The sequence below is a fragment of the Panthera uncia genome, assembly GCF_023721935.1.
Source record: "Panthera uncia isolate 11264 chromosome D3 unlocalized genomic scaffold, Puncia_PCG_1.0 HiC_scaffold_8, whole genome shotgun sequence".
NCBI lineage: Eukaryota > Metazoa > Chordata > Mammalia > Carnivora > Felidae > Panthera > Panthera uncia.
Genome location: NW_026057586.1, coordinates 35,840,649 through 35,867,100, shown reverse-complemented (window position 1 = coordinate 35,867,100; position 26,452 = coordinate 35,840,649). Strand labels below are relative to the sequence as shown.

General features: G+C 38.6%; 1 protein-coding gene and 1 long non-coding RNA gene across 5 annotated transcripts in view; one reads left to right on the top strand and one right to left on the bottom strand.

Annotated features, from left to right (window-relative positions):
- The window catches only part of TPGS2 (tubulin polyglutamylase complex subunit 2), a 67,057-nt gene that overhangs the window by 14,011 nt on the left and 26,594 nt on the right, over positions 1 to 26,452 (bottom strand). For all 4 annotated transcript variants that reach the window (XR_007455267.1, XM_049619522.1, XM_049619523.1 and 1 more), the window contains 2 exons: positions 5,710 to 5,797; positions 3,486 to 3,614 (listed from right to left, as the gene is read on the bottom strand). Coding sequence is in view for 3 of the 4 variants with exons in the window: in XM_049619522.1 (XP_049475479.1) it covers positions 3,486 to 3,614; positions 5,710 to 5,797 (217 nt within the window). In the remaining variant the exon portion in view is untranslated. The remainder of the gene's footprint in view (positions 1 to 3,485; positions 3,615 to 5,709; positions 5,798 to 26,452) is intronic.
- Positions 648 to 3,827, top strand: LOC125914272 (uncharacterized). The gene is made up of 3 exons (XR_007455268.1): positions 648 to 705; positions 843 to 950; positions 3,711 to 3,827. It is a non-coding gene; the product is annotated as an uncharacterized LOC125914272 (long non-coding RNA).

The window sequence follows — 26,452 nt, the reverse complement described above, 5'->3', positions numbered from 1 at the left end:
TCTTGCTGCTTTTAAAATATTTTCTTTATCGGGATGGCCAGGTGGCTCAGTTGGATAAGCGAACAACTCTTGATTTTGGTCAGGTCATGATCTCACGGTCATGAGATTGAGCCCCACGTCGGGCTCCATGCTGGCCGGGAAGCCTGCTTAAGATTTTTTCTCTTTCCTTCTCTGCCCCTTTCCTGCTCATGCTCGCTCTCTCTCTCTCTCTCTCTCTCTCTCTCTCTCTCAAAAAATTGTTTTTTCTTTATAACTACTTTTGCCATTTTCATTACTATGTGTCTTGGTGTGGATCTCCTTGGGTTGATTTCTGGGGGAGATCTCTGTGCTTCCTGGATCTGAATATCTGTTTCCTTCCCTAGACAAGGGAAGTTTTCAGCTACAATTTATTCAAATAAATTTTCTCCTCCCTTTTCTCTCTCTCCTTCTTGTGGGATCTATAACATGAATGTTCTTACAACTTGATGGAGTCACTGAGTTCCCTAAGTCTATTCTCACTTTGCATAATTCTTTTTTATATCATTTGTTTAGCCTGATGGCTTTCCATTACTCTGTCTTCCAGGTCATTAATTAATTCCTCTGCTTCCTCTAGTCTATTCATTCCATTAAGTGCATTTTAAATTTCACTGTGTTCTTCATCTCTGATTCTTTTTTATCTTTGTGTTAAGGGTCTCACTGATGTTCTTCACTCTTTTCTCAAGTCCAGTAAGTATCTTTATGACCATTACTTTAAATTCTCTATTAGGCATACTACTTATATCTGTTTCACTTTGGTCTCTTTCACTGGGGACATATTCCTCGGTCTCATTTTGTCTAACTCTGTACCTGTTTCTGTGTGTTAGGAAAGTCAGCTATGTCTCTTGCTCTTCAAAGTAATGGCATTATGAAGAAGCATTCCTACAGTGCCCTACAGTACAGTGTCCCCTGTTCACCAGGACCTGGCGCTTCAGGTATGTTTCTTATATGTGTTGTGTGTGTCCTGTTGTGTCCTAGGTACCTTTTCCTTCAGTGCAGTCATCTGCAGAAGCTCTCTTGGCCTACTGTGGGCAGTGTTTGGTCTCCAGCCAGGGTAGAGGTATGTTTTAACAAGGTATGCACCAGTCTGCTTGCAAAATGAGACCTGCTGCCACTGCTTCTCTGCCAAGTGTGCATGGGCAGGGCACTCAGCCTTAACAAGGCACCCCTCAGCCTTCTGCAGGGCCTGCTGCAGCTGCTGTCATAGTCGCTGCTGCAGAGACAGAGGCCCTGCAAAATGCAGGGATGGGGAGATACAGTGCTGGTGAGGTTTGCACTGGTTTTGATGTTATTATTATAATTGTTATGAAACACACCTGCATAAGGCAGCAAACGATTAACGTATGTGTTCTGACTGTACCACTGGCTATTATTCCCCCATCTCTCTTCCTCTCCTCAGGCTTCTCTGTTCCGTGAGACACAACAATGAAATTAGACCAATCAGTAACCCTACAGTGAATGGCCTTTGGAGGTTCAAGTGAAAGGAAGAGTCGCATGACTCTCACTTTAAATCAAATGCTAGAAATGATTAAGCTTTGTGAGGAAGGCATGTTGAAAGCCAAGACAGGCCGAATGCTAGACTTCTTGTGCCAAACAGCCCAGTCTTAAGTGTGAAGGAAATTAAAAGTGCTACTCTGGTGAACACCTGAATGATAAGGAAGTAAAACAGCCTTATTGCTGATACAGAGAAAGTTTTAGTGATCTAGATAGAAGATCAAACCAGCCATCACATTCTCTTAAGGCAAAGTCTAATCCAGATCAAGACGTTAACTCTCTTTAATTCTATGGCTGACAGGTGAGGAAGCTGCAGAAGAAAAGTCTGAAGCTAGCAGAGGTTAGTTCATGAGGTCTGAGGAAAGAAGCTGTCTCTATAACATAAAAGTGCAAGGCAAAATAGCAAGTTATCCAGAAGATCTAGCTAAGATAATTAATGAAGGTGGTGGCTAAATAGCAGGTTTTCAATGTAGACCAAACATCCTTCTATTAGAAGAAGACACCACCTAGGACCTTCAAAGCCTCAAAGGACAGGCTTACTCTCTTTGAAAGGACTACTGTAGCTGGTGACTTGGTGGAAGCCAATGCTCACTGACCATTCTGAAAATCCTAGGGCCCTTAAGAATTATGCTAAATCATCTCTGCTTTGCTGTAAAAATAGAACAACAAAGCTTGGATGACAGTACATCTGCTAACAATATGGTTTATTGAATATTTTAACCCCATTGTTGAGACCAACTGTTCAGAAGAAAAGATTACTCTCAAAATATCACTGTTTATGGACAATGCACTTGGTCCATCTGATGGAGATGTACCATGAGATTAATGTTCTCATGCTTGCTAACACAACATCCATACTGCAACGCATGGATCAAGAAGTCATTTCAAGTTTTAATATTTAAGAAACTGAAACAGTCTGGAACTGTGCACCCGTGGGATCTCCTAGGATGCCTATGCTAGTGTCCAACTGCCAATGCAGTTGTTGCAGAAAGCCTTGCATCGGTTTTCTAGTGAGAGAATGGCCTTAAATGCACCCAAGGCCTTGGCACTGGAGACACTAGTTACCTGCTCAATATTCATTCTCCCTCTCTTTCTTAAACTCCAATTCTGTTTGAGGAGACAATGCTGAACAGGTAAACATACTCACTTCCTCAGATTCCCTTGCAACTATGGATAACATTTTGACTCTCTTCTAGCCAGTGGCTTCAAGAGATTCTGAGAAAACTACTGTTTTCCTGATAAAACGGGAGAGATTCTGCCAAAAGACAGTTTTAGTTGTTGCTTTGCTTTTTACTTTTTTTCCTCTCTGGAACATAGACTGGAAGCTAGGAAGTAGAGCCCACATTCCCCAATGATGAGGATGAAAGCCATATCCAAAGGTGGGTGGAAGAAGCCAGAGGGAGACTTTATCATTGACTTTCTCAAACAGCTGCACCAGCCTAGTTCCAGATTTCTTGTTATGAAAAAAATAAACTCCTATTTAGTTTAGATGTTGTAAGGGGTCTCTGATACATGCAGCCAAATCGATTCTGACAAAGTTCTCACTTATGCCCAGTTGCTCCTAGCTTTTAGCAGCAATTTAAATCAGGAATGGCAAAGAGCCTGGGGAGGAAGGGAGCTGCATTTAGATTCCATGTTCCCTGAAAGCTCCTGACACAGAAATGTTGAGTGAAGTTGATCTTTAACATTCATTCATTTACTAGGCATACATTAAGTGCCAACTCTGTGCTAGTCACTGAAGCGAGTGCTGGAAACAAAATAAAAATCTCAACCCTGGCATTTCTTCATGAAAATTTCCTTTGTTGATACAGGCTGTTTTCTTACCTCACTCCCATGGTCCTAAGAAGTCACACAGGGGAAAGGTTTTGGTTTGGGGAGAGTACTATAATGCCACAGCGTCTTCCTACCGTTTTCAACATTATAGAAGGAAACAAACAGGTTAATTTCTAACTCAGAGCAGAGGTTCCTTCAGGTACCTTCAAGTGCATCATCCTCCAGGTCTGTCAGAGTTGGTGCATTAGGGAGTGAATACACAGAAGACTGGTTGAGTTGAGTCAGTTTTGAGATGCTGTTAATAACCATACTGCCCAGTGGAATGGTGTGCTCTAGGGAAACATTAGCAAAGAGAAAAAGCCTTGTTACTGTATCATCATAAGGACTTCTGCTTGAGTAATTTAAGCCCAACTGTTGTTTGATTCCAGGGCTGAGCAATCTGATGGAAAGGAAGGAAGAGGATCAGTGGACTATATGCCCCAGAGCAACAACCTTTCATGCAAAAAAAAAAAAAAAAAAAAAAAAAAGGGCAACGAACCATGGGTGAAGAGACCCCCACTCCACACATTGGAACAGAGTATTAAAGGAATTTACAAAGGGGACGCTCAAAAAGAACTCGGAAATCTGGGCTAGGGACCCTGTTTGAAGAGCAAAGGACCTAAAAAGGTTTTTGCTCTCTCTTTTCCTTGCATGAAGGGTTACTTCTCTTCTAAGCTTTCCACAATGGAAGATAGCTCTTTATGTGTCATTTTTCCTTACTCATTGCAGAGAACTTGGTGGCATTCTTGCCTGATTCTAGTCTTCTGTGATTAGGCTATAAATAAGAAACAGGCAAACACATATCTTCCTTAACAATTATACAGAATCCTCGTAATATAGGATACTAGACACTGGATGGCACACGAATACCTAGAAATCTGACTGCTGAAAAAACTGAAGGCAGTAAAACAGCTGGTATACAGACCACGGAAAGTCCAAGCAGGACAGACCAAGAGGTAAACCTCAGAAGCTGCCTCTGCTGTCTTCTCTGTTGTTGACTTTAGCTCTCCAGGAAAGGACGGAAATGGGGACAGAACTGGGGATTGCATAAAACGACTAGGATTAGGAGAATTAAATTAGATATTAGAATAATTAACAGGGACTTGTTCATGAAAACTTCATGAAACTTTTCTCTGAGGGCACTTGTGAAGGGGCTAGTCTGTCTTCATGATGTGGGCAAGGGAAAATCTGTCCGTCGGTCTAGTCTCTGTCCATTCTCTCTCTTACTCCAGACTGCAAAGGCCATGGCCATGCTACAAAGAAGGGCTCTGATGCTGGTGACAAGAATGGTTTCAGGCCAATGGAGGAAATAATTCGAAGCTAAAAGTTCATGTTAACTGCTCAATAATAAGCTATAAAAAGTGCCTCTGGTCAGGTGAGAGAGAGAGAGAGAGAGGGGACTTTGAGAATCACCAAAAGGAACTCAGGAGGTGGAGGAAACGAAGGAGAGAATTCAGGTCTGCAGATCCGCTGTGCAATAAAAATTCTGCATTCTTAGTGACAGCACGGGGAGGTGCAGGATGCTTCCTGAGGATGAAAGTAGATATGGGGAGGTGGTTGGAGTCCAGAGGCAATAAAGGCCTCTTCTGGCCAGGAAAGTCTGTGGAAGGAATGGCTAGAACGGGGTTTCCTGGCTTATGAAATTTTATAGGAGTCGTCACTTAATGTGCATCATCGCCTTTCATGTGTACGGAGTATCTGCACTACTAAGTTATGAGTTCCTACATCTACAACACGAATGTCTGTCCTAGACACATTTAATACTTAGGATGACAACTAGAGAAGTAAGGTGGTTGGTAACTTATGCTGGGGAGATGTGGAGAGAAGTTTAAGATCTGGTGTGAGGGACATAGCTCTTGAGATCATTGCCAATCTGGGAATGAAGGAAATTGCCCCTCTTATTTCATCTTTTTTTTTTTTTTTTTTTTTTGAGAGGGAAGAAGGAGGGAGAGAATCTTAAGTAACGTGCTGAGATCATTACCTGAGCTGAGATTTGAAGTTGGACATTTAACCAACTGAGCCACCCATGTGCCCCAGGGAGTTGCCCATCTTAGGACCATCAGTGGCTGTTCCTTCCCTCACTCTGGAGGAGACTGCTCTGAGGTGCAGCCTTCAGAGACCTTAAGTTTGAAGTAGTACAAGAATTTTGTGTAGTGATTAATGTTTTTCACCTGCTCGTACCAAAAGGAAGCCTCTAGATTGAGTTTCCAGTTAAGTACCAGCTAGACTCTGGCATAGTGGGTGGTGGGTGAAACGATGATATGTATTGGCTTTGGGAGAGAATCCTAGATTCTGGACATCACACTTACAGAGAACTCCCGAAAACTATCGAGATACCCAATCTCTCAGCTAGGGAAATGTTACCCTATAGCAAGAAGGTTGTCTCACCATCCAGCTTTACACTCCATGTCATGTGGAAGCCGTTGGTCATCAGGTAAAAATTCTTCACATCCTCAGGTAGCATGCAGTTATTTTTCTAGAATCACAAAGCAGCTGAGTGTTAGGGCAGAAAAAAGGCACAAGGCTATGCCCCAAAGCAAATGGGGATACTACTTACCATGTTTCAGATACCCCAAATAGGAAGATTCTGATAATTATCTACAAACTCGATTACTGAGTTCAAGATGGCAACACCAGAGGCCCTGAACTCACCTTCTCCCACAGACACACCAAACCCACAGCTACTTATTGAACAACTTCCTCTGAAAGAAAATCAAAAATTGACTTAGCAACTCCTACACACTGGGTGAATGAGAAAAACCCCACATGGAAATGCTTAAGAGGCTGAGACACAATTCACCATAAACCCCATCACTGGTGCAGCAACACACAATCAGGAGAGAACCCCATCTTCCCTCTAAAGAGTGACAGGTTTGAACTCCGTATCTGGCACACCAACTTTTAAGGTCTGCATGTGAGAGGTGAACTCCCCAACATCTAGCTTTGTAAGCCAAAGGGCTTGCTCCACAAGACCCACAAGGCTACAGAAACTGAGAAATAGTTGTCCAAGGGCTCATGCATGCGGGTTTACCAACCCAGGGCCTAGCGCAGAGGCAGTTGACTGAAAAGTACCCAGACTTCCAGTCTTTCTGTGTAAGAGGCTTATTTGCTTATCTGACAGCATCAGCCTGAGTGGCAGTTACCTAATTTAGCACACATCTAGGGGCTGACAAAAATACTCTCTAGAGAATGGGGTGGCTGGCTGTCACCATCTTCATGTTCTCTGCCTTGCTCCAGGTCAGTAGTATCTCCCAGAAAGAGCTTATGCATCCAACTGATGCAGTGGCTTTTGCACTGACTGCCCAAGGGACACATCCCTTGATTACTGGGCTCTGGTGGCCAAGGGGGTTAGGTTTCCAGGTCTCACAGGACCGCAACAAAGAAACCGTTCTGAATCGGCTATCCCACCATGGTACAGTATAGAGGCAGCACACTGAAAAGCCCAGTCTTTCCATGAAAGACGCCGATTTGTCGATCTCCAAAAACCGTGGCCTAAGGGTCTCTCCTCTGCACAGACTTGGGAGGCCAGCGGGCACCATGTTCGCATGCACTACCCCTCTGCCATGCTCCAGGTCACCAGTGTCTCTGTGAAAGCACCTATGTCTATGTATGGCACCCCAGCTATTTTGGCTGTTGCCCAAAGGACACAGTACTCAATAGCCTGGCTCTGGTAGCCAGCAGGGCTTGTGCTAATGGGTTCAATGGGATGGTAAGCAAACAGTTTATGACTGGCTATCCACCCGGGGCGCAGTGTAGAGGGAAAAGAGAAAAACAGCCAGTTTATACTCTTTCCCTGAAGGATGTATACAGTTGACCCTTAACACAGGTTTCAAATGTGCAGGTCCACGTATATAGACTCTTTTCCCCGATACAGTACTGTAAATGTATTTTCTAATTTCTTAAATAAGATTTTTTTTCTTTAGCTTTATTGTAGGAATACAGTGTATAATACATAAAACACAAAAATATATGTTAATTGACTGTATGTTTTCAGTAAGGCTTCTTCTCAACAGTTTTGGGGAGTCAAGTTATATGTAGATTTTCCACTTTGCAGACGGGTTGGTACTCTTAACCCCTTCATTGTTCAAGGGTCAACTGTATTTACATACTTTAAAAGTTGCTGCCTGAGGGCCCAGCTTCCAATCAGCTTCATCTAGGTGTTGAGAGAGATCCTCCCCTTTGGAACACTACAAGTCTGGGCAAACCCTGAACCACTGGGAGTTATTAAGGACAAAGAAGCCTGCCTACACAATCACATCAGGTTTGGGAGACGACAAAGAACAAGGGCACAGTAGAACAACAAAGTTCATCTCCTACATTAGACCTTGCCTTTAAGACTGGAAGAGGTGGTTGTTTTACCTAATCACAGAAACCAAGGAAGAAAAAAAGAAGAGAGGAATAATACATTCCAAACAAAAGAACATAAGACCTCAGAAAGACCATAATGAAATGGATAAGCAATTTACCTAACAGTTCAAAATAACACTCATAAATATGTTCACTTTGAGCTCAAAAGAGGAATGCATGAACAAAGTGAAAACTTCAACAGAGTTGTACAATATAAAAGTAACACATGATGGGGCGCCTGGGTGGCTCAGTCGGTTAAGCATCCGACTTCGGCTCGGGTCATGATCTCACAGTTCATGGGTTCGAGCCCCACTTTGGGCTCTGTGTTGACAGCTCAGAGCTTGGAACCTGTTTCAGATTCTGTGTCTTCCTCTCTCTCTGCCCCTCCCCCACTCGCGCTCTGTCTCCCTCTGTCTCAAAAATAAACATTAAAAAAAAAAATTAGAAAAAAAAAGTAACACATGAAAGTCACAGAGCTGAGGAATACAATGACTGAACCAAAAAATACACTAGTGAGGTTCCACGCCAGACTAAGTGAAGTGCAAGAAGGGACAGTGAGCTCAAAGACAGAGTAGTGGAACTCATTTAATCAGAGCAGCAAAAGGTGGGGGGGTGGAGGGGGAGAAAGAAAGAAAGAAAAAAAAACATTTAAAAGAGTGAAGATACCTTAAAGGACTTATGAAAGAACACAGAGCAGACTAGTATTAGACAAAAGGGTCCTGGAAGGAGGAGAGAGAGAATGCGGAAGAAAAATTACTTGAAGAAATAATGGCTGAAAACTTCTCCAACCTGGAGAAGGAAACAGACATCATAAATCCAGGAAGTGCAGAGTTCCAAATAAGTTGAATCCAGAGCCCCACCCCAAGACAAATAATTGTCTAAGGAAAAGCAGCATCTTAAAGGTAGCAAGAGAAGGGGCACCTGGGTAGCTCAGTTGGTTAAGCTTCTGACTTTAGCTCAGGTCATGATCTCATCATGGTTCATGGTTTGAGCCCTGTGTTGGGCTCTCTGCTATGAGCACAGAGCCTGCTTCAGATCTTCTGTCCCCCTCTTTCTCTGCCCCTCCCTTGCTGGGGCAAAAAAAAAAAAAAAGGCACCAAGAGAAAAATAAGTTTTTAACATACAAGGGAACCCTACAAAAGACTATGAGATTTTCTCAGCAAAAACTTTGCAGGCCAGAATGGAATGGCACAATACATTCTAAGTGCTGAAAGAAAGAAACTGCCTACCAAGAATACTCTATCCAGCAAAACTATTCTTCAGAATTTAAGTAGAGATAAAAAATTTTCCAGACTAGCAAAAGCTATAGGCATTCACCACCACTACACTGGCCTTATAAGAAACGTTAAAGAGATGAGGTGCCTGGGTGGCTCAATCAGTTGAGCGTCCGACTTCAGCTCAGGTCACGATCTCACAGTTTGTGAGTTCAAGCCCCGTTGTCGGGTTCTTTGCTGACAGCTTGGAGTCTAGAGCCTGTTTCAGATTCTGTGTCTCCCTCTCTCTCTGCCCCTCTCCCACTCATGCTGTGTCTCTCGCTCAAAAATAAATAAACGTTAAAAAAAAAAAAAGAAATTTTAAAGAGACATCCTTAAGTGGAAAAGCCACAATGAGAAGTATGAAAGAAAAAAAATCTCACTGGTATCAGCAACCATATACTGAAGATAGTACATCAACTACTTATAAAGCTAGTATGAAGGTTAAAAAGCAACAGTAGTAAAAGCAACTATATCTACAATAACTAAAGAATAAACAAAATATTGTGAAATATGACATAAAAAATATACAACGTGGGGGGGATTGTAAAGATGCCATGCTTGTAGAATGTGTTTGAATTTAAGTAACCATCAACTTAAAACAGACTGCTAGATACAGAGGGTATTAAACAGGAGCCTCACGATAACCACAAACTAAAAACCTTTGATATATAAAAAATAAAGAGATAGAAATCCAAACATAATACTGAAGAAAATCATCATATCACAAGAACAGGAAAGGAACAAAATAGAATTATAAAACAATCAGAAAAGTGTGGCAATAAGTAAATACCTATCAACAATTACTGTAGAGGAACTTGGGAAGATAGTGGAGTAGGAGGACCCTGAGCTCACCCTTCCCACGTTTACAACTAGGTATCATCCACATGTAGGTCATTAAACTAGAGAGCAATTCAAAGGCTGGCAGAACAAACTCCAAAACAAAAAAAGCTGCATCTAAAGGTTAGGAAGGTGAGATAGGCAAGGGATGTTGACCTCAAGGGAGAGGGAGCCGTGGGCCCTTGTACCAGGGAGCTCATACGGGAAGACAAATCCTCTTAACATTTATTTGTCTTTGAAAACCAGAGAGGCTGAATTGTGTGAGTTTGTATAACCAGCAGGACTTGGACCCTGGAGCTTTAGAAATCAGCTGACTCAGCATTGGGGGAGTGGAGACACAAAGGCAAGTGACAGCTGGGTTCCTGCCCTTAAAGACACAGCAGCCAGCACAGAGAGGCAATATAAAGACAGCAGTTTATGCAACACCAGGGGAAAATGGGAGACATATCTGTTCATAGGAATTTCAGAGTGCGTTGGGGGACTTCTCCAAAAACGAGGGAACTGGCAGGTGCCATTTTTCTCCCCCCTTCCCCAGCATAAACACAGGGCCATCTGTGGGAGGCAGGGCTGCACAGACACTAGCTACACACAAGCTACCTAACCTGCAAGCAGTGCACCATGCCAATGAGTTCTCCTGAGGACTTGCCCACTCTAAGCCTGCTACCCTTGGCCCTGTGCTCAGAGCAAAGTTTGTAAAACTTGTGCATGCCCCACCAAGCTGCTGGGTTCACAGCTGCCACCATACACCCCACCCAGTTCTGCACACCCCCAGCTGTTGTCACTCACCAGGCTGCACCCAGCCATCCTCAGGCACTGCGCCCAGCTTCAGGCCCCATGCTGACCAGGCATGCAGGTCCTAGCTGCCACAGTGCTTGTACAAATCTGGCGTAAAACTAGTGGCCCAGCGCAAACTTTGGTAACACCACAGTGACCCCAGCACAGCCCACAACAGGCAGAGAGTCAGTGTAGATGACTGTACTATAAGGAAAAGTGATGAAGACACAACAGCAGGAGATAAGCAACACACATAAGAAGCTCTCTTGAAGTGCCAAGATCAGATGAACAGCACACAGAACACTGCAGGACACTCCAGGACCTCTTCTTCATAAAGTCACTACTTTCAAAAGCAGAAGACATAGCTGACCTTCTTAATACACAGAAACAGACACAGAAAAGCAGATAAAATGAGGAGAAAGAGAAATGTAATCCAAATGAAAGAACAACACAAGGCCATGGCCAGAGATCTAAGTGAAATAGATAAGTATCATTCTGTGATATAGTGAAATAGATATAAGTATCAGAGAATTTAAAGCAATGATCATAAGGATTCTCACTGGACTTGGGAAAAGAGTGGAGGATATAAGCGAGACCCTTAACACAGAGATAAGGAACAACATTGCAGAGATAAAGGGCTCAATAAACAAAATGAGAAATATACTTGACAAATGAACAGCAGGCTGGAAGAAGCAGAGAAATAAATTAATGACTGAGGACACAGAGTAATGAAAAGTAACCTGAACAAATGAGAAAAAAACGCAAAACAAGAACAGAGAGCTCTGTGACTCAATCACAAGTAATAACATTAGTATTACAGGAGTCCTTGAAGAAGACAGAGAAAAAGGGGAAGAGAATTTTTTTGAAGAAATAACATCTAAAAACTTCCCTAATCTGGGGAAGGAAACAAATATCCAGATCCAGGAGGCAGAGAAAACCCCCATCAAGATCAACAAAAACAGTTACCCAACAAGACATAATTAAATTAGCAAAATATAGTGATAAAGAAAAAAAAAAGTGTATTAGTCCACAAAAGACAGTTAACATATAAGGGAAAACACATAAGTCTAGGAGGGAAGTTTTCAGCAGATACTTTCTAAGAAGGAAAGGACTGGCATTGGAAGTGCTGAATAGGAAAAATCTGCAGCCAAGCATAGTCGGTCCAGTGAGGCTATTATTCAGAATAGAAGCATAGTTTCCCAGACAAATAAAAACTAAAGGAGTTCATGACCACCAAACCAGCCCTGCAAGAAATATTAAAGGGGACTCTTTGAGTGGAAAGGAGAGACCAAAGTGACAGTATAAAGGTAGAAAACACAGCAGTAAAAATGAATATTGCTATAAAAAAAATCATTCAAGGAATTCACAAGATAAAAGGATGTAAAATACAATGACACATACCTAAAACATGGGGAGGAGAAGAGTAAAGAATGGGTTCAAACGTAAACAACCATCAACTTAATATACACTGGTATATGCAGAAGAGGTTACATATAAACCTAATGGTAACCCTGTATCAAAGCACAAAGACAAAGAATGCAAAGCACAAAGAGAAAGATATCCAAATATATCAGTAAAGAAAATGAACAAAACACAAAAGAAAGACAAGGATCAGGAAAATCTTCAGAAACCACAAAACAAGTAAGGGGATAATCCAATAAGAAGCTAAAACAGTTGCAAATATGCATCCACTACTGGAACACACAGTTAAGAACAAACATAAAGGAACAAATCAATAATAATACAACAATTGTAGAGGATTTTAACACCCTACTTACATCAATGGACAGATCATCTAAACAGAAAATCAACAAGGAAACAATGGCTTTGAATGACACTCTAGAACAGATGGATTCAGCACATATAGTCAGAACATTCCATCACAAAACAGCAGAAAACACATACTTTTCAAATGCACATGGATCATTCTCCAGAATAGATCACATATTAGTCCACAAAACGACCTCAACAAATTCAAGAAGATCGAAATCATACGATGCATATTTTCTGACCACAACGCTATGAATACAGAGGTCAATCTCACACACACACACACACACACACACACACACACACACACACACAAAAAAAAAAAAAAAAAGGAAAGACCACAGATATATGTAGGTTAAAAACATGCTACTAAACAACGAATGGGTCAACAAAGAAATCAAGAAGAAATGAAAAAATACATGGAAATAAATGAAAATGAAACCACAACAGTCCAAAACCCCTGGATGCAGCAAAAGCAATTCCAAGAGGGAAGTTTATAGCAATACAGGTCTACCTCATGAGGCAAGAAAAATCCCAAATAAACACCCTAACCCTACACCTAAAGGAACTAGAAAAAGAACAAACAAAACCTAAAACCAGCAGAAGGAAGGAAATAATAAAGACTAGAGAAGAAATAAATGATATAGAAATTAAAAATAACAATAGAACAAAGAAACCAGGAGCTGTTTCTTTGAAAAAAATCAATATAATTGACAAACCCATCAAAAAAGAAAGACTCAAATAAATAAAATCACAAATGAGAGAAGAGAAATTAACAACCCAATCATAATAGAATATTATGAAAAAGTATATGCCAACAAACTGGACAACCCAGAAGAAATGGATAATCTTCTAGAAACACATAAACTATCAAAACTAACATGGGAAGGAACAGAAAATTTAAACAGACCAATAACTAGCAAAGCAATTGAATCGGTAATCAAAAAAATTTCCAATAATCAAAAGTCCAGGACCAGAGGGCTTCACAGTGAATTCTACCAAACATTTAAAACATTTAAAGAACAGTTAATACCTATTCTATTCAAACCATACCAAAAAACAGAAAAGAAAGAAAACTTCCAAATTCATTCTCAAAGCCAACATTACCCTCATATCAAAACCAAATAAAGACATCACTAAAAAAAAGAACTACAGGTCAACATCCCTGATGAACATAGATGCAAAAATCCTCAATAAAATACTAGCAAACCAAATCCAACAAAATATTAAAAAAAAAAAAGTGAGGGGCGCTTGGGTAGCTCAGTTGGTTGAGCGTCTGACTTCGGCTCAGGTCATGATCTCACAGCTTGTGAGTTCGAGCCCTGCATCAGGCTCTGTGCTGACAGCTCGGAGCCTGGAGCCTGCTTCAGATTCTGTGCCTCCCTCTCTCTCTGCCCCAACCCACTCGCATTCTGTCTCTCTCTCAAAAATAAACACTAAAAAGAATTAAAAAAAAAAAAGTGATACACCATCTCAAATAAGATTTAACCTGGGCTAAAAAGGTGGTTCAATATTTGCACATCAATTAACCTGATGTATCAGTCAGAGAAAGGATAAGAACCATATGGTCATTTCAAAAGACACAGAAAAAGTATTTGACAAAGTAAAACATCCAATCATATGATAAAAACACTCAACAAAGCAGATTTAGAGGGAACATACCTCAATATAATAAAGGGCATATATGAAAACTCCACAGCTAACATCATCCTTAATGGGAAAACTGAGAGCTTTCCCCCTAAGGTCAGGAACAAGACAAGATGTCCACTCTCACCACTTTTATTCAGCATAGTACTGGAAGTCCTAGCCACAGCAATCAGACAACAAAAATAAATAAAGGTCATCCAAATTGGTAAGGAAGAAGTAAAACTTTCACTATTTGCAGATAACATGATACTCCATAGAGAAAACCTGAAAGACTCCATCAAAAAACTGCTAGAACTCATAAATGAATTCAATAAAGTCACAGGATACAAAATCAACACATAGAATTCTGTTGCATTTCTGTATACCAATAATGAAGCAGCAGAAAGAGAAATTAAGAAAACAATCCTATTTCCAATTGCACCAAAAAATAGCAAGATACTGAAGAGTAAACCTAACCAATGAAGTGAAAGACCTGTACTCTGAAAACTAAAAACACCGATGAAAGAAACTGCAGGCAACACAAAGAAATGGAAAAAGATTCCATGCTCACAGATTGGAGGAACAAATATCGTTAATACCTGTATCACCCCGAACAATCTACACATTTAATGCAATCCCTATCAAAATACCAGCAGCATTCTTCACAGAACTAGAACAAACAATCCTAAGATTTGAACATATCTACAAAAGGCCCCGAATAGCCAAAACAATCCTGAAAAAGAAAAAGCAAACTTGGAGGCATCATAATTCCAGACCTCAAGTGTTATTATTACAAAGCTGTAGGGTTCAAAACAGCATGGTAGTGTTATGGAAATAGACACATAGATCAATAGAACAGAAAATCCAGAAATAAATCTACAACTATACAGTTAATAAATCTTCAACAAAGCAGGAAAAAATATCCAATGAGAAAAAGTCTCTTCAACAAATGGTGATAGGAAAATTGGACAGCAACATGTGAAAGGAAAAAAAAAAAAACAAAACTGGACCACTTTCTTACACCATACACAAAAACAAATTCAAAATGGATTAAAGACCTAAAAGTGAGATCTGAAACCATAAAAAAAAAATCCTAGAAGAGAACAAAGGCAGTAATCTCTCTGACATAGGCCATAGCAACTTTTATTGTCTCCCGAGGCAAGGGAAATAAAAACAAAAACAAATTATTGGGACTGCATCAGAGTAAAAAGCATCTACACAGCAAAGGAAACAATCAACAAAACTAAAAGGCTACCTACAGAATGGGAGAAAATATTTGCAAATGATATATTCAATAATGGGTTAGTATCCCTAATATATAAAGAATTTATAAAACTTAACACCCAAAAAACACTACAAGGAGATCGGCGCCTCAGTGGCTTACTCATTTCAGCTCAGGTCTTCATCTCAGGGTCATGAGTTCAAGCCCCACGTTGGGCTGTGTGCCGGGCATGAAGCCTACTTTCAAAACAAACAAACAAACAAACAAACAAACAAAAGAAACCCAAAAAAACCCCACAAGGACATATCACCTTATAAGCGTCAGAATAGCTAAAATCAACAACACAAGAAACAAGAAGTGTTGGCGAGGAAAAAGGAACCCTTGTGCACTTAGGAATGCAAACCGGTACAGCCACTGTGGACTGTGGAAAATAGTATGGATGTTCCTCAAAAAGTTAAAACAGAACTAACCTACAATCTAGCAATCATACTGCTGCACATTTACCTAAAGAATACAAAAACACTAACTCAAAGGGATACATGCACCCCTATGTTTAAAGCAGCATTATTTATAATAGCTAAGACATAGCAGCCCCAGGTGTCCATCGGTTGATGAATGGATAAAGATGTAGTGTACAGTAATATTATTCAGCCATAAAAAAGCACAAAATCTTTCCATATGCAACAACATGAGTAGAGTTAGAGAACAGAGAGTATCATGCTAAGCCAAATGAGTCCAAGAAAGACAAATACCATATGATTTCACTTGTATGTGGAATTTAACAAACAAAACAAATGAGCAAAGGGGGGGAAAAAAGAGACAAATCAAGAAAAAGATTCTTATTTATAGAACAAACTGATGGTTACCAGAGGGGAGGGAGATGGGATGATGGGTTAAACAGGTGATGAGGATTAAGGAGTGCACCTGTGATGAACAATGGGTGATGTATGGAATTGTTCAACCACTATATTATACACTTGAAACTAATGTAACACCGCATGTTAACTAACTGGAATTAAAACCTTTACAAAATAATTACTTTAAATATAAATGAACTAAATGTTTCAAGTAAAAGACACGGTAGCTGAAAGGATTAAAAAAAAAAAAAAAAGACTCATGTATATGCTGCTTACATGAGACTTATTTCAGACCTAAGGACACCCACAGGCTGAAAGTGAAGGGATGGGAAAAGATATTCCAAATCAATGGAAGTGAAAATAAAAGTTGAGGTAGCAATACTTGTATGAGAGAAAACAGACTTTAAAACAGACTGGAAAAAGAGACAAAGAAGGATTACGTAATGATAAAAGGGTCAATACAACATGAAGATCTAACAATCATAAATACCTATGTGCCCAGAATAGGAGCAACTAAACATGTCAAGCAAATATTAACACAGCTAAAAGGAAAAATGGACAAAAATACAGTAATATTAGGGGTTTTAACACCCACATATATCAGTGGATACATCATCCAGACAGAAAATCAATAAAACAGTGGCCTTCAATGACACATTAGACCCGATTGATTTAATAGATATATATACAGAACATTCCATCTAAAAACAGGAGAATACACATTCTTTTCAATGCATATGGACCATTCTTCAGGACAGATCACATGTTAAGCCATGAAACAAATCTCAGTAAATTTAGGAAGACTGAAATCCTATCGAGCATCTTTTCAAACAACTGTGGTATGAAACTAGTAATAGTAAGGAAAAAAAAAACTGGAAAAAAACCCCCACAAACATGAGGAAGGCTAAACAACAAGCTACTAAACAACCAATGGGTCAATAAAGAACTCAAAGAGGAAATAAAAAAATACTGTGACTAATAAAAATGAATACACAACATTCCAAAATATATGATGTAGCTAAAGTTGCTCTTAGAAGGCAGTTTATAGTGATATAGACCTAACTCAGGAAACAGGAAAAAAATCTCTAATAAACAGTCTAACTTTACACCTAAAGGAACTAGAATAAGCAGAACAAATGAAGGCCAAAGTTAGTAGAAGGAAGGAAATAATGAAGATCAAAGCTGAAATTAATGAAATAGGCTAAAAAGAAAAAAAATAAAAAAGATAAATGAAACTAAGACCTAATTCTTTGAAAAGATAAATAAAATTGATAAACTTTTAGTGAGACTCATCAAGAAAAAAGAGGGCTCAAATAAAAACAACAATGAAAAAAATTACAACTGACACCACAGAAATGCAAAGGATTATAAAATACTGCTACAAAAAATTATATGCCCGCATATTGGACAATCTAGAAGAAATGGATATATTCCTAGGAACATACAATCTTCCTAGACTGAATCAGGAAGACTGAAAATCTAAACAGTTACTACCAATAAAATTGAATCAGTAACAAAAATCCTCACCATAAACAAAAATCCCAGACCAGATGGCTTTGCAGGTGAATGAGAACACTTAAAGAAGAGTTAATACTTAATACCTATCCTTCTCAAACTATTCCAAAAACATGAAAAAGAACAGTTCCTAACTCATTCTACAAGACCCTGACACCTAAATCATATAAAATCCCTGATGAACATAGATGCAAAAATCCTTGACAAAATATAAGCAAACTGAATTCAATGATATATTTAAAGGATCATATACCACGATCGTGTAAAGGATCATATACTACCATCATATAGAATTTACTCCAGGGATGAAAGGATAGTTTGGTATCCATAAATCAACCAATGAGTTATATATACCACATTAACAAAATGAAGGATAAAACTCATATGATCATCTCAATATTTGCAGAAGCAGCCCTTGACATAATTCAATATTCATTTATGATACAAATTCTCAATGAAATGGCCATATATAACAAATGCACAGCAAATATCATACTAAGCAGGAAAAAGCTGAAAGCTTTTCTTCTAAACTCAGGAATGAGACAAGAATTCCAATTCTTGCCACTTTTATTCAACATAATTCTTGAAATCTGACAATAAAAGAAATAAAAAGCATCTAAATTGGTAAGAACTAAGTAAAACTGAACTATTTGCAAATGACATGATACTCCATACAAAACCCCAAAGACTGCACCTAAAAAACTATTAGAAACAATTAATTCAGTAAGGTTACAAAATACAAAATTAACAAAAAGAAATGTGTTGTTTTTCTATACACTACTACCAATCTATCAGAAAGAGAAATTGAGAAAACAATCCCATCTACAATTATGTCAAAAAGAATACCTAAAAATAAATTTAACAAAGGAGGTGAAAGATCTGTACTCTGAAAACTATGTAACACTGATTTAAAAAACTGAAGATGACACAAATTAATGGAAAGACATACCAGGCTAACAGATTAGAAGAATTAATATTTATTGTTAAAATGTCCATACTACCCAAAGAAACCTACAGATTCAGTGCAATCTCTATAAAAACACCAATGGCGTTTTACAGAACTAAAACAAACAATCCTAAAATTTGTATGGAACCACAAAAGACCCCAAAGAGCCACAGCAATCTTGAGAAATAACAAAGTTGGAGGTATCACACTCCTTGATTTCAAACTATGCTACAAAGCTACAGTAATCAAAACAATATTGTACAGTCAAGAAACACACATATAGACCAACAGAACAGAACAGAGAGCCCAGAAATAGACCAATTCCTGTATGGTCAATTAATCTACAACAAAGGAGGCAAGAATGTACAATGGGGAAAAGACAGTCTCTTCAATAAATGGTGTTGGGAAAACTAACAGCTATAGGCAAAAGAATGAAACTGAACCACTTTCTTACACCATACAAAAAATTTACCTCAAAATGGATTAAAGACTTAAATATAAGACCTGAAGCCATAAAACTCCTAAAAGAAAACACATGTAGTAAACTCTTGGACATCGTTCTCAGCCATAATTTTTTGGATCTGTCTCCTCAGGCAAGAGCAGAAAGAGCAAAAATAAACAAGACTCCATCAAACTAAAAAGCATTTGCACAACAAGGGAAAACATCAGCAAAAAAAGGCAACATACTGACTAGGAGATAATATTTGCATAGGATACATCTAAAAAGGGGTTAATATCCAAAATCTATTAAAAAAAATTCACACAATAAACACCAAAACCTCCCAAATAATCCAATTAAAAATGGGCAGAAGACCTAAATAGACATTTCTCCAAAGTAGACATACAGATGGCCAACAGACACATAAAAAGATGCTCAACATCACTAATCATCAGAGAACTGCAAATCGAAACCACAATGAGATCACCTCACACTAGTCAGAATGGCCAGTATAAAAAAGATAAAACATGTTGGTGAGGACGTGGAAAAAAAAGAGCCCCTGTGCAGTGTTCGTGAAAATGAACACCAGTGTAGTCGGAAAACAGTATGAAGGTTCCTCAAAAAATTAAAAAAACAGAATTATAATATGATCCAGCAATTCCTCTTCTGGGTATTTAGCTGAAGAAAATGAAGACCCTAATGCAAAACTCGTAAGTTCACAGCAGCATTGTTTACAACAGTCAACACATAGAAGCACCCTAAGTGTTAATCAGTAGATGAATGGATAAAGAAGATGTGGGGGGGGTGTGTGCGCGCGCACACACACACACACACACACACACCACGCACAATGGAATACTTTTTTTAATGTTTATTTTTGAGAGAGAGAGAGTGTGAGCGGGGTAGGGACAGGGAAAGAGGGAGACAGAGGATCTGAAGTGGGCTCTGTGCTGACAGATGATGCAGGGCTCGAACTCACAAACCATGAGATCATGACACGTGCCGAAGTCAGACGTCTAACAGACTGAGCCACGCAGGCGCCCCTATACAATGGAATATTATTCAGCCACAGCAAAGAATGAAATCTTACCATTTTGAAGAAAATAGACAGACCTAGAGGGTAATTATATTAAGTGAAAATAAATCAGAGAAAGACAAATGCCATATGATTTCACTTACATATGGAATCTAAAAAAATAAAACAAAATGAGCAAACAAAACAGAAACAGATCCTAAATACAGAGGACAACTGGTAGTTGCCAGAGGGGAGGGAAGTGAGGGATGTATAAAACAGGTGAGAGAGATTAAGAAGTACAACTTCCAGGTGTAACATAAATAAATCACAGGGATGTAAAACACAGCAAGAGAATATAGTCGGTAACACTGTAGTAACTTTTTATGGTGACAGATGGTAAAAGGACTTATTCTGGTGATCATCTTGTAAATGTATATAAATTTCAAATCACTGCATTGTACACCTTAAACTAACATAATGCTGTTTGTCAACTATTAAAGAAAAAAAAAATGGCTGAGTGGGTTAAGAAACAAGACCCGACTATATGCTGCCTATATGAGACTAACTTCAGCTTTAAGGACACATACAGACTGAAACTGAAGGGATGGAAAAAGACATTTCATGAAAATGGGAACCAAAAAAAGCAGGAGTAGCTAGCTGTATCAGACAAAAACACACTTTAAGACAGAGATTGTAATAGGAGACAAAGAAGATCATTATTTTTGTTTTTATTACAAGAAAATTTTTTTTAATGTTTATTCATTTTTGAGAGAGAGAGAGAGAGAGAGACAGACAGACAGACACAGAGCATGATCGGGGAAGGGCAGAGAGAGGGAGACACCGAATCTGAAGCAAGCTCCAGGCTCCAAGCTGTCAGCACAGAGCCTGCTGCAGGGCTTGAACTCACGAGCCATGAGATCATGACCTGAGCTGAAGTCAGATGCTCAACCGACTGAGCCACCCAGGCACCCCAAAGAAGATCATTATTTAATGACAAAGGGGTCAATCCAACAAGAGGATATCACATTTATAAATACTTATGCACCAAATAAAGGAGCACTTAAATATATGAATCAAATTATTAACTAAAGGGAGAAGTAGACAGAAATACAAATAATAATATGGGGCTTCAATACCCTACTTTTATTGATGGATAGATTATGCAGACAGAAAATCAATAAAGACAATGGATTTAAATGAACATTAGACCAGATGAACAACAGACACAGAAAATTGCATCCAAAAGCAGAATACACATTTTTCTCAAGCACACATGGATCATTCTTCAGGACAGATCATATGTTAGCCCCAAAACAAGTCTTAATAAATTTAAGAAGATTGAAATCATATCAAGTATCTTTCTAATCACAATGGTATGAAACTAGAAATCAATTAGAAAAAGAAAACTGGAAAATTCACAAATATGTAGAGATTAAACAACTTGGTCAGAATCACCAATGGCTCAAAAGGAATACTCAAAAGAGAAATAAAAAATATCTTAAGACAAATGAAATTGGAAATACAAGATGCCCAAATTTAGGGATTTAGCACAAAAAGTTCTTTTTTTTTTAAAGTTTTATTTATTTTTGAGAACAACAAGAGAGCATGTACAATAGGGGGAGGGGCAAAGAGAGAGAGGAGAAAGAGAGAATCCCACTATCAGTGCAGAAACTGATGTGGGGCTCAAACCCACGAACCATGAGATCATGGCCTGAGGTGAAGTTCAGTGCTTAACCAACTAAGCCACCCAGATGCCCCTACTTAGTACAAGAGGTACTATGAGGGAAGTTCATAGTGATAAATCCCTACATTATGAAATAAGAAAGTCCTCAAATAGGCAATCAAACTTTACATCTCAAGGTACTGGAAAAATAAGAACTAAACCAAAATTAAAAGAAGGAAATAACACAGATCAGAGCAGAAATAAATGAAATAAAGACTAAAAAGACAAAAGATCAGTGAAACTAAGAGCTATTTTTTTAAAGTAAACAAAATAGATAAGCCTTTAGCTAGATTCCCCAAGAAAAAGAGAGAACTCAAATCAGAATTGAAAAAGAAGACGTTACAAGAGATACCACAGAAATTAGAAAAACTAATGCAAACAATTATATACCAACAAATTGGAAAACGTAGAAGAAATGAAAAAATTGCTAGAAACATACAACCTACCAAGACTGAATCATGAAGAAATAGAAAATCTGAATAAGCAAATTACTAGTATGGAGAATTGAATCAGCAATCAAAAACTTCCAAACAAAAGTCTGGGGCCAGATGGCTTCATAACTGAGTTCCACCAAACATTTAACTAATTATTAATACGAATCTTTCTCAAACTCTTCCAAAACATATGAGAAAGAAACACTTCAAAACTCATATTATGAGGCTGGAATTACCTTGATACCAAAACTAGACACAAGTACTATAAGAAAAGAAAATTATAGGTGCCCCTCGGTGGCTCAGTTGATTAAGCATCCAGCTCTCGATTTTGGCTCAGGTCATGATCTCATGGTTTGTGAGTTCAACCCCATGTAGGGCTCCACACTGACAGCACAGAACCTGCTTGGGATTCTCTCTCTCCCTCTCTCTGCCCCTCCCCCGCTCATTCATGCTCTCTCAAAATAAATAAACTTAAAAAAAATTACAGGCCAATAACCATGATGAACATTGATGCAAAAATCCTCAACAAAATATTAGCAAATTGAAATTAACAATACATGAAAATGACCATACACCATGATGAAGTGGGATTATTCCACTGATGCAAGGATGGTTCAATATTCACCACTCAATGTGATACACCATATTAACAAAATGAGGATGAAAATCATATGACCATCTCAAAGGATGCAGAAAAGGCATTTGACAAAATTTAATATATACTCATGGCAAAAACTTTCAACAAACTGGATACCCACAGCAAATATCATACTCAAAGAGAAGCTAAAAGCTTTCCCTTTAAGATCAGGAACAAGATAATGATGGCCACTCTTGATATAGTGCTTGAAGTCACAGCCAGAAAAATCAGGCAAGAAAAAGCAATAAAAGGCATCCAAATCAGAAAGGAAGAAACAAAAGTCTCTATTTACAGATGACCTATTATTTACAGAAAACTCTAAAGACTCCACCAAAAAAACCTCTTTGAACTAAAAAACAAATTCAGTAAACTTGCAGGATGCAAAATCAATATACAAAAACCTGTTGTGTTTCTATACACTAATAACCAACTATCAGAAAGAGAAATTAAAACAAACTTATTTACAACTATATTAAAAAGAATAAAATACCTAGGATAAATTTAACCAAGGAGGTGAGACCTATACACTGAAAATTTTAAGACACTGATGAAAGAAACAAAAGAAAATGCAAACAAATGAAAAGATATTGTGTTCATGGATTGGAAGAACAGTATTACAATGTCTATACTATTCAAAGAAATCTACAGATTCAATGTAATCCCTACCAAATTCCAACGGTGTTTTCCACAGAAACAGTAAAAACAATCAAACCTAAAGTCTTAGTAGAATCACAGAAGACCCCAAGGAGCCAAAGCAATCTTAAGAAGAACAAAGCTAAAGGCATTACAGTTTCTGATTTGAAGCTGCACTACAAAGCTATTATAAATAAAACTGTGTGGTATTAGCATGAAAACAAACACATAGATTGACTGAGCACAATAGAGAGCCCAGAAATAAACCCATGCATACATGGTCAATTAATTTCTGACAAAGGAGCCAAGAAAATACAACGCAGAAAGGATAGTTTCTTCAATAAATGGTGTTAGGAAAACTGGTTAAATCTCTTTTTAATATTTATTTACTAAGAGAAAGAGCACTCATGAGCTAGCAGGGGAGGAACACACACACACACACACACACACACACACAGAGAGAGAGAGAGAGAGAGAGAGAGAGAGAGAATCAGAGAGAATCCCAAACAGGTTCCATGCTGTCAGCACAGAGCCCAATGGGGGCTCAATCTCATGAACTGCGACATCATGACCTGAGCCAAAATCAAGAGTCGGATGCTTAACTGACTGAGCAACCCAGATGCCCCAAAATTCGGCCACTATCTTAAAACATACACAATAATCAACTCAACAAAGATTACAGAGTTGAATGTAAGACCTGAAAACCATAAAACTCCTAGAACAAACCATACAGGGTGAACCCCTTGACATTAGTGTTAGCAATTTTTTTTCCTCTTTGGCACCAGAATCAAAGGCAAGAAAAGCAAAAATAAATAAATAAGTGGGATAGAACACTTGTTATGTACAGCAAAGAAAACCACCAACACAATGAAAAGGTAACCTAGTAAATGGGAGAAAATATTTGCAAATCATTTACCTGATAAGCGGTCAAAATCTAAAATCTATAAAGAACTCATAAAACTCAACAGAAAAAACAATCCAATTTAAAAATGGGTTTAGAAACTATATAGACATTTTCCCAAAAAACACAAATGAACAAAAGAATATGAAAAGGTGCTCAACATCATTAATCATGAGGGAAATGCAAATTGAAACCACAATGAGGTATCACCTCATACCTGTTAGAATGGCAATTATCAAAAAAGACAAGAGGCACGTGGGTGGCTCAGTCTGTTAAGCATCTTCAGCTCAGGTCATGATCTCATGGCTCATGAGTTCAAGCCCCACATCAGGCTCATTGCTGTCAGCACACAGCCCACTTCAGATCCTGTATCCCTCTCTCTGCCCCTCCCCAAGTCTCACTCGCTCTCTCTCTCAAAAATAAATAAACATTAAAAAAAAAAAAAAAAAAGACAAGTGTTGGGAGGATGTGGGGAAAAGGGGATGCTTGTGCACTGCTGGTGGAAATATAAATTGGTGCAGTCACTACGGAAAACCGTGGAGGCTCCTCAAAAAATTAAAAATAGGAACTACCATATGATGCAGCAATTCCATTGCTGGGTATTTAAATAAAGAAAACAAAAACACTAATTCAAAAAGATCTATGCATCCCTGTTTCACTATAGCACTATTTACACTAGCCAAGATATGGAAAAAACCCAAGTGTCCCCCAATGGATGAATAAAGAATGTATGGTAAACACACACATGCACACACGTGCACACACACACACATAATGGAATACTATTTGTCCATAAAAAGAATGAAATTTTGCCATCTGTGACAAGACAACATGGATGGACCTCAAGGACATTATAAGTGAAATAAGCCAAATACTGTATGATTTCACTTTTATGTGGAATCTAAACAACCAACCAACCAAGCTCAGAGCTACAAAGTACAGACTGGTGGTTGCCAGAGGCAGGGGTTAGGAGTGGGCAAAAGTGGGTTCAAAAGTACAAATTCCCAGTTATAAATAAGTCTTGGGGATATAATATACAGCAAGGTGACTATAACAATACTGTACTGTGTATCTGCAAGTTGCTCGTAGAGTAAATCTTAAAAGTTCTCATCGTAAGAAAATAAAACTTAAAATTATGTATGGTGATGGATGTTAAGTAAATTTGCTGCGGTAATCATTCAAAATATACACATATATCAAACCATTATATTATACACCTAAAACCAATACAATGTCGTATGTCAATTATATCTCAATAACATTGAAAACAAAAACAATTCTATTAGAGAGGCAGAGTCTGCAGAGCAGAGTTACCAGTTTGATCTCTTTTTTGCCTCACCAGATAAGGCAGAGTAGTGTCTGCTCTGCTGTGACTGCCTTGGTGGAGAGGGAGGGGGAAGGGGCAGAAGAAGAAGCCGAGGAGGCAGCTTAGGGAAACAAAGTGTGAGAGGAGGTTCTAAGCAAAGTTCTGATGATGCTGGAGGAAAATAATCCCTGGCATAAATTCCAGACCCATTCTCATAAATTATTTTCTGAAACAAATTATTGGATAAATGAGAACATCTTCAAAGTGAAGAGTATATACTTCTAGAGCATTTATGTAATGAACCTAATGATTCTGAAAGTTCTTAGAAAGTAAAAATGTATAACAAGACATGAACAAGTACTTCATATGGACAGCAAATCATCTAGTCTGGTGGTGGAAAGAACAAAGGAATAGCTTAGTATCTTTTCAGGAGGTACTAGGAACATGCCCTAAATTCTAAGTAACTCACATCTGTGCACATGACGGACCAGTCTTCTCTAGCCAATCAAGCCCTCGGAGTGTACAGAAGGATGGGTTCAGTTCTTTCCTGGCGCCCTCAGGCAGACTTCTCGTCATCGTTACATAGAGGGGCAATATATTAGCAACTCTATCCAAAACTTTTTGCTTTTTAGACCCCTCTGAGATGTGATACTGAACACTTCTTATAAGTCACGTTGCTGGTTACTTTAGGCAGGTGATGTGTGGGCAAATTAGAGTCTAGCAGGACAATCTGAGTTTACTTCCCAATTCTGCCACTAGCTGAGTAACTCTGAGTGTCACTTAAACTCTGTGAACCTAGGTTCAAGAATAAGCTCCAAGAGAGTCTAAAAGACACCAGAGGCAGGAGAGGGTGTAAGCTTGGCAGGAAGAGAGAAGACTAGGTAATTAAAATT